Below are 14,408 nucleotides of genomic sequence, written 5' to 3' on the forward strand. Positions count from 1 at the left end.
AACAGTAGTAACCGATGCTATCTAGAACACTGGATACTACACAAAAAGCATAAGGTACACAAGCATTCAGAGCTCTGGAGATTTCCTGACCTAAATACCCCTGACCGATAACAAAAGTTAATGCAGTTTAGGAGAGGTTAGGTAAAAAGAAAACTGCCCTTCATTTCCCTGCATGTGTATTTTATTTGTTGTCTGTGGATGGGTGCGGTTGTGGGTGTGTGCCTATGTGCCAATCGGATGCTATGAGGGTGTGTTTTGTCAGTAGATGGGTGTGTTCGTGGGCGTGTGTCTATGTGCAGATAAGCCTAGTCTGGGATGTCGTGTGGTTCCGGGGCGGCCATTTTGACTCGTCGTTCTTGATGGGTCATCTTCATCCTGTGGTCTTCCTCTGTGTCATCTTCATCATGTGATCTCCCTCTGTCCCCCTTCAACCTGTGAACGACTGGGCATAATCCCCCATCCCCAAACATCAACCATTTCCAGTGTTTCCCACAGAAATTTTGGAAACTATGGGGGCAGCCGGGGTTTATTTTGTCCGGTGGGGGGGGGGGTCTTCTCACACGGGCCTTTTTTTTTGGGGGGGGGGTGTATTCTTGCAGCGTAAATGCAAAACGGCAAAACAATGACTACAGTATGACATTGGCGCATGGAGAAACTGTAGGCCTGGGCCTATATTTCAGCCATTTATATTTTGAGAAATAAGGCTACATAACATTTTACCCATGACTTGTATAATAGTAGTACATTGTCATTGTCAAAAAATGCAGTACAGTGAATAATTTCTGTTTACAACACAGTTTCATTCGTCCCTCATGCAGGGGTCTGGGAAACAATAATAAAACAAAATAGGAGCAGAGATAAGAATTTAAGAGCACTGTGAAATTGTTAACGCATAGACAAAAAGGGTCTTAGAGGGTAGGCTATGCCTTTTCCCCCACACATATCTGTAGGCGTACACATTCTACATGAGGGGTGCTGGTCACAGGGCCAGTTTTTTCCAAATTCCTCCCATTAAAAGGGCTGAACAACATATTACACATTTATGTCTATATTCACATTCATTACACATTAATTTCTATATGCAGCCCGATGTCTCCTCTGCTGTGTCAATGAAGGTCTGTCACCAAACTCATTACAACTGTAAAACAAAGCCTAGGGAGTGTTAGTAAACTCATCCCAACTGTCCCTTCTCTGAAGGTTTTTTATATTGCTCCCAAACCCAAGTAAACTACAACAACTTGACTAGGCGTTTGATCCCTGTCTTTCAAGCACTTGTGGTTCTCTCTATAGCAGGGGTGCCCAACCTTTGTTTAACCAAGATCTACTTTTGAAGTTGATGGTCTGCCGTGATCTACCAAGTCAAATTCAAGGATGTCAGTATGAAAATTTAAGACCACCATTTATTAATCACCATTATTATGAACAAAATGTTTTCAGTAGGCTACTATGGCCGTATCTTTTCAGTGTGTTTTTAAAGTGTGTTGAATAGCCTATCTTTACAAAGCAATGCAGCACTGATAGTATGCAGAGATAATTTCAGTCATACACAAGTCATAAACAACTTCAAAATGATAAACATTTGGTATATAAAAGGCACATAGGCCCTATTTCTAAAATATGATGAAGCATTATCATGCCTTCAGTGGTATAGGCTACAAATTAAAAAGGGCTCAGAAATTCACCATTTGTTATGGGTAAATAGTAGGAGAGAGAGAGAGAGAGAGAGAGAGAGAGAGAGAGAGAGAGAGAGAGAGAGAGAGAGAGAGAGAGAGAGAGAGAGAGAGAGAGAGAGAGAGAGAGAGAACGAACTCATTGGATTGGTTAACACCCCTGTTAAGTGTGACTTCTTCTATGAAGGTTTTTTTTTCAGCTCTCTGGGACAGTAGCACAGCAAAGGCTTTCTATTGTGAGTTTGGCCAATCGTTTTGTCCACAACTGAAGCAAGAAACAGCACAAATTGAAGTGAATTCCATACATGTCAACAACTAACATTTCCCTTACACGCGGCACGCGATGTAAACGCAGTTAGCGATGATGCATGCGACTAGCGATTTGGACGAAGATCCTCGCATATCGGCGTGTCATAACGCATCGTTGCGCACATGTTCTGTTACTCACCCGATGTTACACGTATGCACACATGAATCAACTGTAGGCCCTAATACCCTTACGGTCACTTCCTAATGCTTTCCCCTCATTCTGTGTTACCGTGGGACTAGGCTACTTATCTAACCAATACAGAGTCTATAGGATGTATTTACTCCAGGAGGAAAATGCGAAGGAAATTCAAAATCGTAATTCAAATCGTTTTTAACAAAAACGGATATCGTTAAAAAAAAAAAAAAAGTAAAAAAAAAATTAAAAAAAAACATTTTTTTTTTTTTACATTTTCGTAAACTATGGCGGCCAAATTTAAACTATGGCGGGCCGCCATAGTTTCCTCAATGTATGGGAAACACTGATTTCTATAGGGATTAGGACCCCGGGTGGAAACATCAGGATTACCTGTGGTGCCATCTTGCCCAGGCCCGTCTTGGAGAACATTAACATGATTGCCTTTGAACGAGAACGTAATGGTTCTTGAGGCGTTGGCTCCTGCGTAACCATCTGTAGACTACCTTTATTCAGTTATTTAGCTGCAAAATGTTCTGGGCCTATTTGTTCGCCATATCCTGTTAATCAAATCATGTTCAGTCATCCTTGCAATTTTTCATCATCACAACACATATTAGTAAACATTCAATCTTTATTATCAAACAATCTTATTAGCAATCTTTATTATCAAACATTCTAATTAAATCAACTAACAAACCTAGAGTATCTCTAGTTATCTAAAAGCTAGTTTCTACTACTGTACAATATCTAACAGTATCTGTGTCTGTGTGTGCGTGCGCACGTGTGCACATGCGTGCGTCCTAGTGTTCGTGTGTGTGTGAGAGAGAGAAAGGGAGACTGATGAAGCAGAGCCCTTAATAAAGTTAGAATAGCCTGATTTAATTTTGTGTTGATTTTTTTTTGCTATGAAGTAGTACTGTGGGGGTCAGCCAATTGTCTGTTTCGATGACATTGGACAGCACCTTATTTCACGGACACTGCACAGGCAGCAGTAGCTGTATCCTGACCTTTCACTGACTGAATGGATTTTTAGTGAGTGACACTTGTGTGTGGTGTAGCTTTGTGTCGTGTTATATATCTGCTCACACAAGACCAGGCAATCTCAGTCCAACTTGTTCCCTGTCTTTGTCCCACAATGGTGCAACAGGCTACCAGATACTACAAGATAAGGTAATCTCAAGGGTCAACAAATCTTCAAGAAGCTGGTGAAGCCTCTTCTCTCCCATGACAGTTTTCCTTCATAGAAAGAAAAAGAAACCCTGTGACGCCATCTCATCTGCACTAACTGTGCTTTGCTTGTACGCTTGTATTTTTCCCCCACATATACTGTATGTATGTTATGCTGATTGTGGATTGGAATTCTGGAATTGGAAGTCTGTTTGGATAGTGCTGTAGGGGTGTAAATCACATCCTCCATGACGATACGATTCGATATCAATTTCGATTATTTTCTATACTTAAGAATGCCATGAAAAAATAAAACACAACAAAAAGGATTTTAAGTGTGCGGATTCCTCACTCTGAAAACTACAATGACCTTCGTCCTGCCCCTTTCCCTGGGATGTGCACAATCCTCTCCTTTATACTTAAGAATGCCCCATGATACGATTCGATTGTCGGCCATTGTATCGATGCATCGATACATATCGATTCTTATTTACACCCCTATTGGATAGTAGAAGTGTCTGCTAAATGTAATGTAATGGTACTGTAATTATTTTTCACAGATGAAGATGTGGTGTCTATGGCAGACTCCACCATCACCATTGACGACATTGAGGGAGAGCTCTTCAAGATCGAGAGGATTCGAGACGCCTTGGTGAGGCGCGAGTCCGAGCTGAGATACATGTGAGTGACACAGCAGGACAGCTGTGGGGTAGTGGGAAGGGAGTTTATGTTGGGGTTGAGGTTGCAAGATCACATCCCAGTTAACCCTTTCATGCAGAGCCTCTGTTATAATCTGATTGTCACGAAAATGGTAGTGACCGTGTTTTAATATGTTACTTAAGCCTCTCTGTAATGTCATAGCAATGCTGTTATGATGTAGTTAAGCTTTTTTCAGCAAATAGTGACTGGAATTGCAGATGATCCCACCTACATGAAAGGGCTACTGTTGGAGTCAGAAGGTTGCAAGTTCAAATCCCGTATCATCTAAATCAGTGGTTCTCAACCTTTTTTGAATAAACGCCCCCTGGACCTCATCATAAGCCTGCCAACACCCCCCCCCAGGTATTAAATACCCCAATGGCAACTAAGCCCCGCCCCCTCTCAGCTGTAACTTTCCGAACGCTCTCCTAAACGCCCCCTGGGGGGCTGTACCGTCCCCGTTGAGAAACACTAATCTAGGTTGAAGTGTCCTTGAGGAGAGTACCTAACCAAAGGTGGAACAACTGCACTGACAGAGTTTAATCCTTAAAATAGGCTTTCCTTCTGCCTTTGGTCTCAACACAGGTGATGTAGCTAATTAGTTCATCAACCTGGGGTGCATTTCTCGAAAGCCTAGTTGTTAGCCAGTTAGCAACTTGGGTAGTTGCCAATGGGAAATTTCATTGCAAACAACAAAGTAGCTAATGTAGTTAGCAACTATGGTTTCGAGAAATGCACCCCTGACTTGGTGCAAAAATGTGTCAGGCTTTTGCACGTTTCCCTCTCACGTTGCTCAAGGGACTGTAACCAATACCCTGTACCTAAATAAACTGTGTACAGTAAGTGGCTTTGGATAAAAGCATCAGCGAAGTCAGTAAACTCTCCTCCCAATCTCAGTCTATCTCTCGTTTTCATCCAGAGGTTTCCTCATGACCAATACTCACTCTCTGACCCTATATCTCACAAGATATTAAGCTCTTATCTTTCTTCCATGATTGAAAAGGATCTGATCATTTTTTCTCAAAAATGTTCTAAATCTGTTTGATCTCATAGCCGTCTCATGTAATTGTGTTGGCTTGCTCAGGCATACTTTTTACAGCACTGTAGCTTTATGTCTCCTGGAAGACATTCTTCGAGATCTTGAATTGATCTAAAATTGTGCTTCACTGGACACAACTTCTAAGGAATCAACAACTATTAAAAATACGAGACAAAACAGGATTTCTACTTCTGACAAGTATGTCATTAAAAATCACATGTCAATCAAATCATTTTTTTAATATAAAAGTCTAGACCATTCTAAAAAGCAATATTTTTCTTGTAGGTTTCCCCTATCCATCTCTCTCCATTTCTCCCCATGTCCGTCTCACTATGTTTCTCTCCCATAATTCCTCACAGCCAATTTCCTTCCTGTCTCTCTCACTTACCGCTGTCTCACCCTATTTATGATAAACACTCGCCACCAATGTGCCACCATATGTCCCCCACACACAGACATAGACGACGAGGACATTTGCATGGAAATAAGCCTCATCGCTGTGGCTTTGCCTTGCCTTGCAGGGCCGGCCACAACCAGGCATGCAAACTAGGCAGTTGCCTAGGGCCCCAAGCTAGCAAGGTGGTGCCTTCCTAATGACGCAACACCTTCAGCGTTGCTTCTAGTCAGGGCAGGAGCAATACAAATATCGATTCTGAGCTCCGGAAAAAAAAACGGACCTCCTCCCACTTTGTCGGAAAGCAAACAACCAGTAGTAAAGCAAGGGATGCCGAGTCAACCATGCCATTTGGGAAATGTTCATTGTTATGCTCTTGGTCAGACCTTGTCTTGAAGAGATTTGAAAGTCGATGATAATTAGGCTAGAGCACCCCCCCCCCACCCCACCCCATCCACCCACCCCAGGTAATGACTGGTTATGTACTTGTATTCAAATGACAGCAATTATAACTTTGTGAGTGAGGCAAAACCTCTGGAATTCAGTGACCGAAAAGTGCAATGATTCAGCTGTCAAAACATGATTAGGGCCCCGTTCCCAACAGTTTGAATACAGAAAAGGGGGGACCCAAGTCCTTCTTTGCCTAGGCCCCCCAAATACCTTGAGACGGCCCTGTTTGCCTCCTCGCCCTCACAGCCTCCCCAAACAACCAGAGTACCTGTCACTCAAACAAAAGTGAGAGCAGGTGTGTACGGTACAATCAGGACCGGTCTGTCTCCATGGCTGCTTCACAATTAAACGTGTGTTGATAGATAGTTAGTCACCATTGGTGAATGACTCGGGAGACGAAGAAAAGAAAGAGAGGAAGGAGAAGGAGAGAGGCATGCCTTGGCTGACTTGGAGCATCACATTTAGAGCCCTTAATGATGTGGAGATGATGTTAACCGATTGACGCCTAAGGCACCTGCAAAAAAGGGTGCTGAATGCCTGAGCCCTTTTTAAGACAAGCTGCCCTCAGCCTATAAAAACCTAAATATCTCAGCTTCTGAAGCACATAAAAATATGCACTAAGTTGCGTTTAAACGCTAAGACCCTCATCTTTCATTAGAATGTGTTCATTCATCTCAAACAAACAGACATTTTTAATAAAGTTGTCTCAAATCTCATGAACCTGAATGTTGTGTAATGCAACTCCAGGCGTCAGGGCCAATGTTGCGCAACGCAACATCAGGAATCAATGGGTTAAGTCAGGCAGCTGAATATGAATTCTCCAGCATGCTTTAGCCAGCTATTTATACAGCAGCGAGCGGAGCGGACTGAATTCAAGCATCCATCTCCCAGACGTGCAGTGTTGTATACGTATTCTGAAGAGCAGGGCTGTAGTACTGGAGTCCGGATCGGTCCAAGTCCTTGAAATCCAACAACATAAATGTTTGTCTTCACATCCATGGCATATAGTTTACCTTCAAACATTCTCATAATTGACATTCATCCTTTTCACTGTTTAACACTGACCAACATGTGACTCGGACTTGACCTGGACTCGAATCTTGTTGGACTCGGTCTTGTCTCGGACTCGAAACTCTTTTGACTCGGACTCGTCTCGGACTTGACTATTCTGGTCTTGGACTTGTCTTGGACTCTACAAAGGTGGACTTGACTACAGCCCTGCTGAAGAGGCCGGTACATTGACATGCGGCAAGGACACAGTATCACAGCCAGTATCACAGAAGGACACAGCCGTTTAGAATGAAGCTTTTCAACTATTACAATACAGCACAGCTGCTGGCCAGCAGCAATCTAAAATATACTAGACTAGAGGCTAACATCATGGATTTATTTGGTTCGTTGCTTCTTTGCTTATGTTGCTGCAATGTTTACTGCTGAAAGTCAGGACTAATGGTAACATTTATCCTTCACTTTTACTTTACTTCTACAACAGACTGTTGGTCTGTTGTCTACCTGTCTGCCTGCCTGTCTGCATGTCTACCTATACAAAATGTATGTGCATGTACAGTACCTATATACGTAGTGTAGGCCTATGTACAGCATGTCTATCCATCCATCTATCCATTCCAAGTCCTTCTTCCCCCTTCTCTTTTCATCTCCTCCAAGCACCTGACGGTCTGTCTATCTACCTACTGTATACATCCATCCATTATTGTCACTGTGCCCCCTTGTCTTTTCATCCCCCTGGTGCACCTGATGGTTTATCCATCTACAGTCAGTGATGGGCGGAATGGATTCATTAGTTATAATCCAGTGCCACATATTCCAAATGACAATCTTGCCAGGTGACTGGCTGGTTGAATGATCACCTGGTTGAATTGGACAGGTAAAACAGGGCCATACAGAATATGTGGCCATAGATTGTAACGAATGAATCCATTGAATCCAATGAATCCATTTTGCCCATCGCTGTGTCTACAGTATAGTGAATTCATCCGTCCATCCATCCATCCATTCATCCATCCATCCATCCATCCGTCCGTCCATCCACCCATCCATCCATCCATCCATCCATCCATCCATCCATCCATCCATCCATCCATCCATCCATCCGTCCATCCTTTCATCCATCCTTTCATGTCCTTGTGCCCCCTTGTTCTTTCATCTCCCAGGTGGTGCACCTAATGGTTTATCCATCTACAGTACACAATCTACAGTTTATCCATCCCTCCATCCATCCATCCATCCGTCCGTCCGTCCGTCCATCCATCCATCCATCCATCCATCCATCCATCCATCCATCCATCCATCCATCCATCCTTTCATCCATCCTTTCATCCATCCGTCCATCCATCCATCCTTTCATCCTTCCATCCTTCCATCCTTCCATTCATGTCCTTGTGTCCCCTTGTCCTTTCATGTCCCATCCCCATCCCCTCCTGCTGGTCCAGCTGCCTGGCTGCCTCTGTCTCCTGCCTCATTAATATTTCAGTGTTTGTGCCCTCCAGGTTGCTGGCGGCGACAGCGGCGTCTCTATTGCATGCTTGTGTATTAATCTGTATGACTGTGCACATCACCACAACTGAAGTCTGGGGAGAGAGAGAGAGAGAGAGAGAGAGAGAGAGAGAGAGAGAGAGAGAGAGAGAGAGAGAGAGAGAGAGAGAGAGAGAGAGAGAGAGAGAGAGAGAGAGAGAGAGAGGTGGGTTGGATAGACTGTAGTAGAGACTATTGTATTAATCTGTATGACTGTGAACATCACCTCTGGAGTCTGGGGCATATTTAGCTCAGAGAGAGAAAGAGAGAAAAGCAGATCCTATTGACTCTCAATGGGCCTCACACTCACAACTATTGGTGGGCCCTCAACGGGCCGAGATGAGTCATGAGTGAACTGAGAGATCAAGCCAAGATGAGTCAGTCGGCAATAACCGACAATCAGCAAATATCTACAGAGCAGGAGACGACAAAAGCAGCAGGTGGCCAATAAGTGATTTGCAATTTCATCTTTCACATGCGTCCAGTCAGGGAAGTCAACAGGGGGGGGGGACAAAGGGGTCACTTGTCCCAGGGAGACAGGGGGCCCAGAATTGGATCCTCATTGCATTGTATGTATTGGGTTCGGGGCCCTTTCAGACTTTTTTGTCCCGGGCCCAGCCAAAGCTGTCAGCGGACCTGCGTCCAGCTATGCATCATTACGACCAGTGAATTTGCATTATTATTGAGCTCTAATGAGCTGAGTGAACAGATTGTATATTCATTATCACAGAGCAATCATACAAAGGCATTGTTTAAACATGTCCATCTGTTTCACTGGGAGTGTGTCGAGGGGGTAATTCATGTGTACTTCTGTGGTTCGAACTCAGAACAATCCATTCATTACAATGTTCCATCACAGGCCTATTACGATGGAGATGTATCCTTATTGACTGCTTACTGTAAAGGGTGGAATTAAAGTTAAGATGTTTTGTGCATTTAGCCCATTATGATAGTTTTAAAAAAATGAAATAGGGTTGAAATGAGGGTTTTTTTCCCACCAAATTTTTGCAAAGAGTTGCACATTTAGTAGATAAATTAACACATAGTAAATAATGAAAGTAAATATAAAAACAAATGCTTAAGTGGTTTTGAGAGTGCACGCAGACAGCCGTTCTGAAGCAGACTGAGGCCATCCAAAAGTACACAAACAGCAGAGACAGGATCAGACATCAAGAATTTGGTTGGAAACGTATTGTATTCCTCAGAAATGGGTACAGTAGCAGGATGGTGGCCAGAGTAGGTATTGCAACTATGCTTCTCATTGCAACCGTGCTGCCAATTCCCAAATTTGATCGTTTCATGAATATTTATTTTGTAATAAACTAATTATTACTATTATGACAAAAGTGCTGTAAGTTTTGCGGCTAAAAATTGCTGTAAATTCAAAATGCAGACATGGGGAAGATCCGCTTTTTCATGTATGTAAAGTATAATTTTCCCAGTCGTAATGAGAATTTGATGGTGGTGGCAGGTAGGCCTATTTGTGAAAAGGGTAACATGAGCATGAGCAGCATGAATTCTGGAAATAAACTACAACAAATATTAGGGCTGCACGATTACGGAAAAAATCATAATCACTATTATTTTGGTCAAAATCATAATCACGATTATTAATCACGATTATTGATTTTTGCTGATTTTTTTGAAAATTATAACAAGATGAAATATAATCAAGAATGAATTACATACGGGATGAGCAAAATAAAATGAATTGTAATAATTATGTAAAGGCAATAGCATGAAACTTAAGTGGACAGATTTCTGTCCAGAAGCACCAGCCTGTCAGTACTTCAAGGACGCTCTCAAAAGTAGGTCACTATTGCCACGATTAAATCACGATTAATATCATGAGTTCGATTTCACTATTTTATCATGATTTTTATTTTTCGATTAATTGTGCAGCCCTAACAAATATTACATTCTGCACCTTTAAAATGCAAAAAAAATATTTTTCCTTCTGTCAAATTCCACATCTGAAATAATGACCTTCCTACAAGCTGATGAACCGAGAACAAAGAGCAAGAACTGAAAATAATATGGAGGGGTAATACAAGATGTACTATAGTCTCAACTAGATGGCTCCTTCAAAAACAATCAATATTATGTCAATGTAGATACTATAACACCCAGCTCTTGTCCCAGATGTCAGATAAAGTTAGAAGTCTCTATAAGAGAGCAACAACATGCTAACGGGTTCAATCAATGGTTGTACAGTCAATGGGTTCGATCAATGACTGTAACATTACATTGGCGTTCTTCTGTCATGTTTTTCATAGAAAATACAGTTTTTAAAGCTGCTACTGTAGATGACTTCAGGAAAGCTATGTGAATGCCCTTGAATACTTGTATACTTGTAAAGGATGTCTTAGGCAGAGAGACTGGACTCTTTGATTCTCTGTCTTAGGACTTCAGAGTCTCCTTTACTGGTTGTGCCTAAGGTAAAAAAAAACAGACAGGGTGAAATGACATTTAGTCATTATGGAACCAACTTCTTGTTCAAATATAGTACTCCCCCAACAGTGTCATGTTTTAAAAAGAAATTTTGCTTTATTTTAATCTATCTTCTACTGCAGGGGTATTCAATTAAAAGTCACTGAGGGCCAGTTTTTCAAATTCCTTCCAGTAAAGGGGCAGAACATAGAATCTGCATAAGTGCGAGCAGCACAGTGTCTGAGGTTAGGGTGCGAAACTTTCCATACAGAAGAGATATTTGCCTCTCTATTTATTAGTAGCCTAATGATGGTCTATTTATGAGACTGTTTTAGATTAGATTTCACTCTCATGTGAATACATAGGAAAGATATCCCCAACCTGAAGTATTAGTGATCGCAAATTATGCCCGGCCACTGATAGCTTTCATTTTGTTCTGACCATGTGGGGGGCCAGAACCTTGCCATCCAAGGGCAGCATCTGGCCCCAGGGCCGCCATTTGAATAGCCCTGTTCTACTGTATGGTATCTTTTCTTCTCTCTTCTCTTTCTTTCCTCTCAAGCACATTGAATTACAGTGTATGTATGCTAACGTTCAATACAAATCTTATTGCTATTGCTATTGTGTCCTGTAGGATGGATGACATCCAACTGTGTAAGGAGATCACTCGTCTGAAGAAGGAGCTGCAGAAGCTGGTGTCTATTCCAGGTGAGGGGAGGCCTCTAAATAAGCTGGTGTCTATTCCAGGTGAGGGGAGGCCTCTAAATAAGCTGGTGTCTATTCCAGGTGAGGGGAGGCCTCTAAATAAGCTGGTGTCTATTCCAGGTGAGGGGAGGCTTCTAAGGGCCTCTGCACACTGGCTCCGCCAAAGTGCGGCGCACTGCTCTGCCAACAACTGATTACACTGTTATCAGTAGAACCCCGCACACTGGTGCCGATATCCGGACATCTGTGCCGGTTTACGGGGTTCTGTTGAAAACAGTGGAATCAATCATTGGCGGAGCAGTGCGCTGCACTTTCGCGGAACCGGTGTGCAGACGCCACTCAGAGGTAGCGCTCATATTCACAGCTGCATTGGCCATATAGCATACAGGGCATTTTCCCGGTGGAGTGTTGATGATTTTGGCCTGGCCCTTCGCTCAAAGGTAGCAGTCCTTGTGCCGCTACAGCAGGCCTCTTCAAGATAGTGAAGCCCAACTGGGAAACGCCCATTGTCATTGTGACACAGCACTCCACAGCACACAAGTGAACACTGCACACCGCACACAACGAAATTGCATTTATGCCTTACCCGTGCAAGGGGGAAGCCCCCCTAAAGGGAGCAGTGTAGCGGGACGGTACCATGCTCAGTGTACCTCAGTCATGATATTAATTAAGTATTTTGGCTGTCAGAGTCAAAATAGCTCATATTAGATGACTAAAATTGTGTCAAACGCTTCATTGTCTCTCTCAATGCTTGGTGGACCCCAGTCTTTTCTAAAATGCCTGGCCTGATTTTTGATCTCCGTCCAGCCTTGCTCATATTGACTGGAACAGACCTCTCTACTGCTGATTGGGGTAGATAGGCTGGGCTTACTGCCAACTGAACCAAGGAAGCATTTATAAGCTGTTTTCACTTATGTGGATATTTTCGAAAACACATTGGTTTTGACCTCTCGTTTCCACATAAAGAATGCCCATTTTAAAACTCCCATTTTTAAAAAAAATCCAATTTGGGGGCCAGAACGCACCGAACACAATTGAGTTTTTTTGTTTTTATCCACAATGTCCTGTTTATATGTAAACAGATTAAAAAATAATCCCACTTTTAAAATTATCCGCATATATGAAACCAGCACCTTACTATGTACTGATACTGACATCAAGTAGAGTGGAGCAGCGAGAACCAGCTGGTCGTATGGCTGGGTACAGAGTCTGACTTACAGCATGTAATAGACTGCAGGAGCGGAAAGTTATAGAATGAACTTGGAATGAAATGTGATTTTCGGAGGATAAACGCCACTTGCACTGGCAGACTCAGACATCATGTACTGCAGATAGTGAGAAGTTATAGAGTGAATATGGAATGAAAAGTTGTGTTTGGAAAGTTATGTTTGATACATTTTTTATATCAGGAGCAGGATTGACTTAGTGGTTCATGATGGCCACCACTGTGTATTCCACTAACGCTGAAGGAGATACTATCAGAATTTTTTTTTTCAAATGGGTGTCTGCTGGTTGTTCATCAACTCACTTGAGTATACACTAAAGCATACTGCGGAAAAAGATTCTGCTACCAGACAAAAAACGTATGTTAAAATTTGTGGGTAATTCTTGCAGTGGTGTGGTTGCCATGACCTACGTTAGTGTGTTTATCAAGGCTCTACACTCCCCTAGGGGGCGTTGAGAAGGATATAGCTGAGAGGCAGGGTGCTCAGTTGATATTAGAGGGCATTAGTCCATTGTAATTTTTAGTATTAACCCCTTAGCCTTGACCTCACCATATACCTGCCTACACTCCTCGTAGCCTCTTACTGCAGATGGGTTCACCAGCGGGCCTATTCACTATTTGCTGTAAATACTCAACTGCATCATAACAACATTGCTATGACATTACCGAGAGCCTTAAGTAACAGATTGAGACATAGCCATTACAATTTTGGTGACAGCAAGCAAAGACTCCCCATAGATTTAGCTTGAAGCTGAACTTAAACGCACTTGGTAGTGCATGCATGTATGTATGTATGTATGTATGTCACTGGCTTAACACAAGTACTTCAGGCCCCCCTGCAAGCTATCAAGAATGGGCCCCGAACGAAAAAAGAGGGCCTAATATCATGTGGAGGGGGCCCGTTTCTTCAAGTCAAGGGCCCATGTGGGCCCCCGGCCTCGTATGGGCCCCCCTGCCTCGCGGGGGCTAGGGGGGTATACTTTACGCCCCTGATGTATGTATGTATGTATGTATGTATGTATGTACAGTATGTACAGTATGTGTATATGTATGTTATACGTATGTACGATATTTAGCTAGGCCCATTTATTGACTTGTAAAAACATGGAGTGAAATGAATTGGACCATGCAAATGATGTACTACATACAGTAAGTGGTCTATGTTGCTGTTGCATCTCAAGTGAGTGGGTTGTTGATTACCATGTGGATGTATTGCATATGGCAGATAGACTTATTACACTTTGCTAATCGCATCAGGAACATCTGATGATCATCATTAGTAAAAAAAAAACTAAATTTGAGAATTTTCTCACTTGTCTCTCTTGTCTGTGATGCACACATAAATTGGAGTACTGTATCTTTTGAACATTCCCCTTTCATTCGGAATCATATCTATCAGCGGAGATATTTGTTTTTTCACACCCACAGAGAAATAGGCCTACATCAGAAAGCGAGGAAGGGAGGGCAACTGCAAAGATCAGTGCTCATTAGTCTGTGACTTTAGTTCTTGTTGATGTTTGATGCGGTGGGGGCGGGTGGAAGCAGTTGTGCGGTTTGTGTTCATAAAGTCTGTGAAAGCGTGTGTAGTCTTTCTGTCTCTGTGAGTCTCTCTCTCTCTACGTGTGTGTGTTTGTGTGTGCAACATGTATGCC

At 42.6% G+C, this 14,408-nt stretch overlaps 1 protein-coding gene across 1 annotated transcript in view; it reads left to right on the top strand.

Annotated features, from left to right (window-relative positions):
• pik3r6a (phosphoinositide-3-kinase, regulatory subunit 6a) overlaps positions 1-14,408 on the top strand; it is a 35,281-nt gene that overhangs the window by 13,676 nt on the left and 7,197 nt on the right. The window contains exons 2-3 of the mRNA XM_063221010.1: positions 3,843-3,963; positions 11,461-11,534. Of these exons, the coding sequence (XP_063077080.1) occupies positions 3,843-3,963; positions 11,461-11,534 (195 nt within the window). The remainder of the gene's footprint in view (positions 1-3,842; positions 3,964-11,460; positions 11,535-14,408) is intronic.

This window comes from Engraulis encrasicolus, chromosome 1 (genome assembly GCF_034702125.1).
Source record: "Engraulis encrasicolus isolate BLACKSEA-1 chromosome 1, IST_EnEncr_1.0, whole genome shotgun sequence".
NCBI lineage: Eukaryota > Metazoa > Chordata > Actinopteri > Clupeiformes > Engraulidae > Engraulis > Engraulis encrasicolus.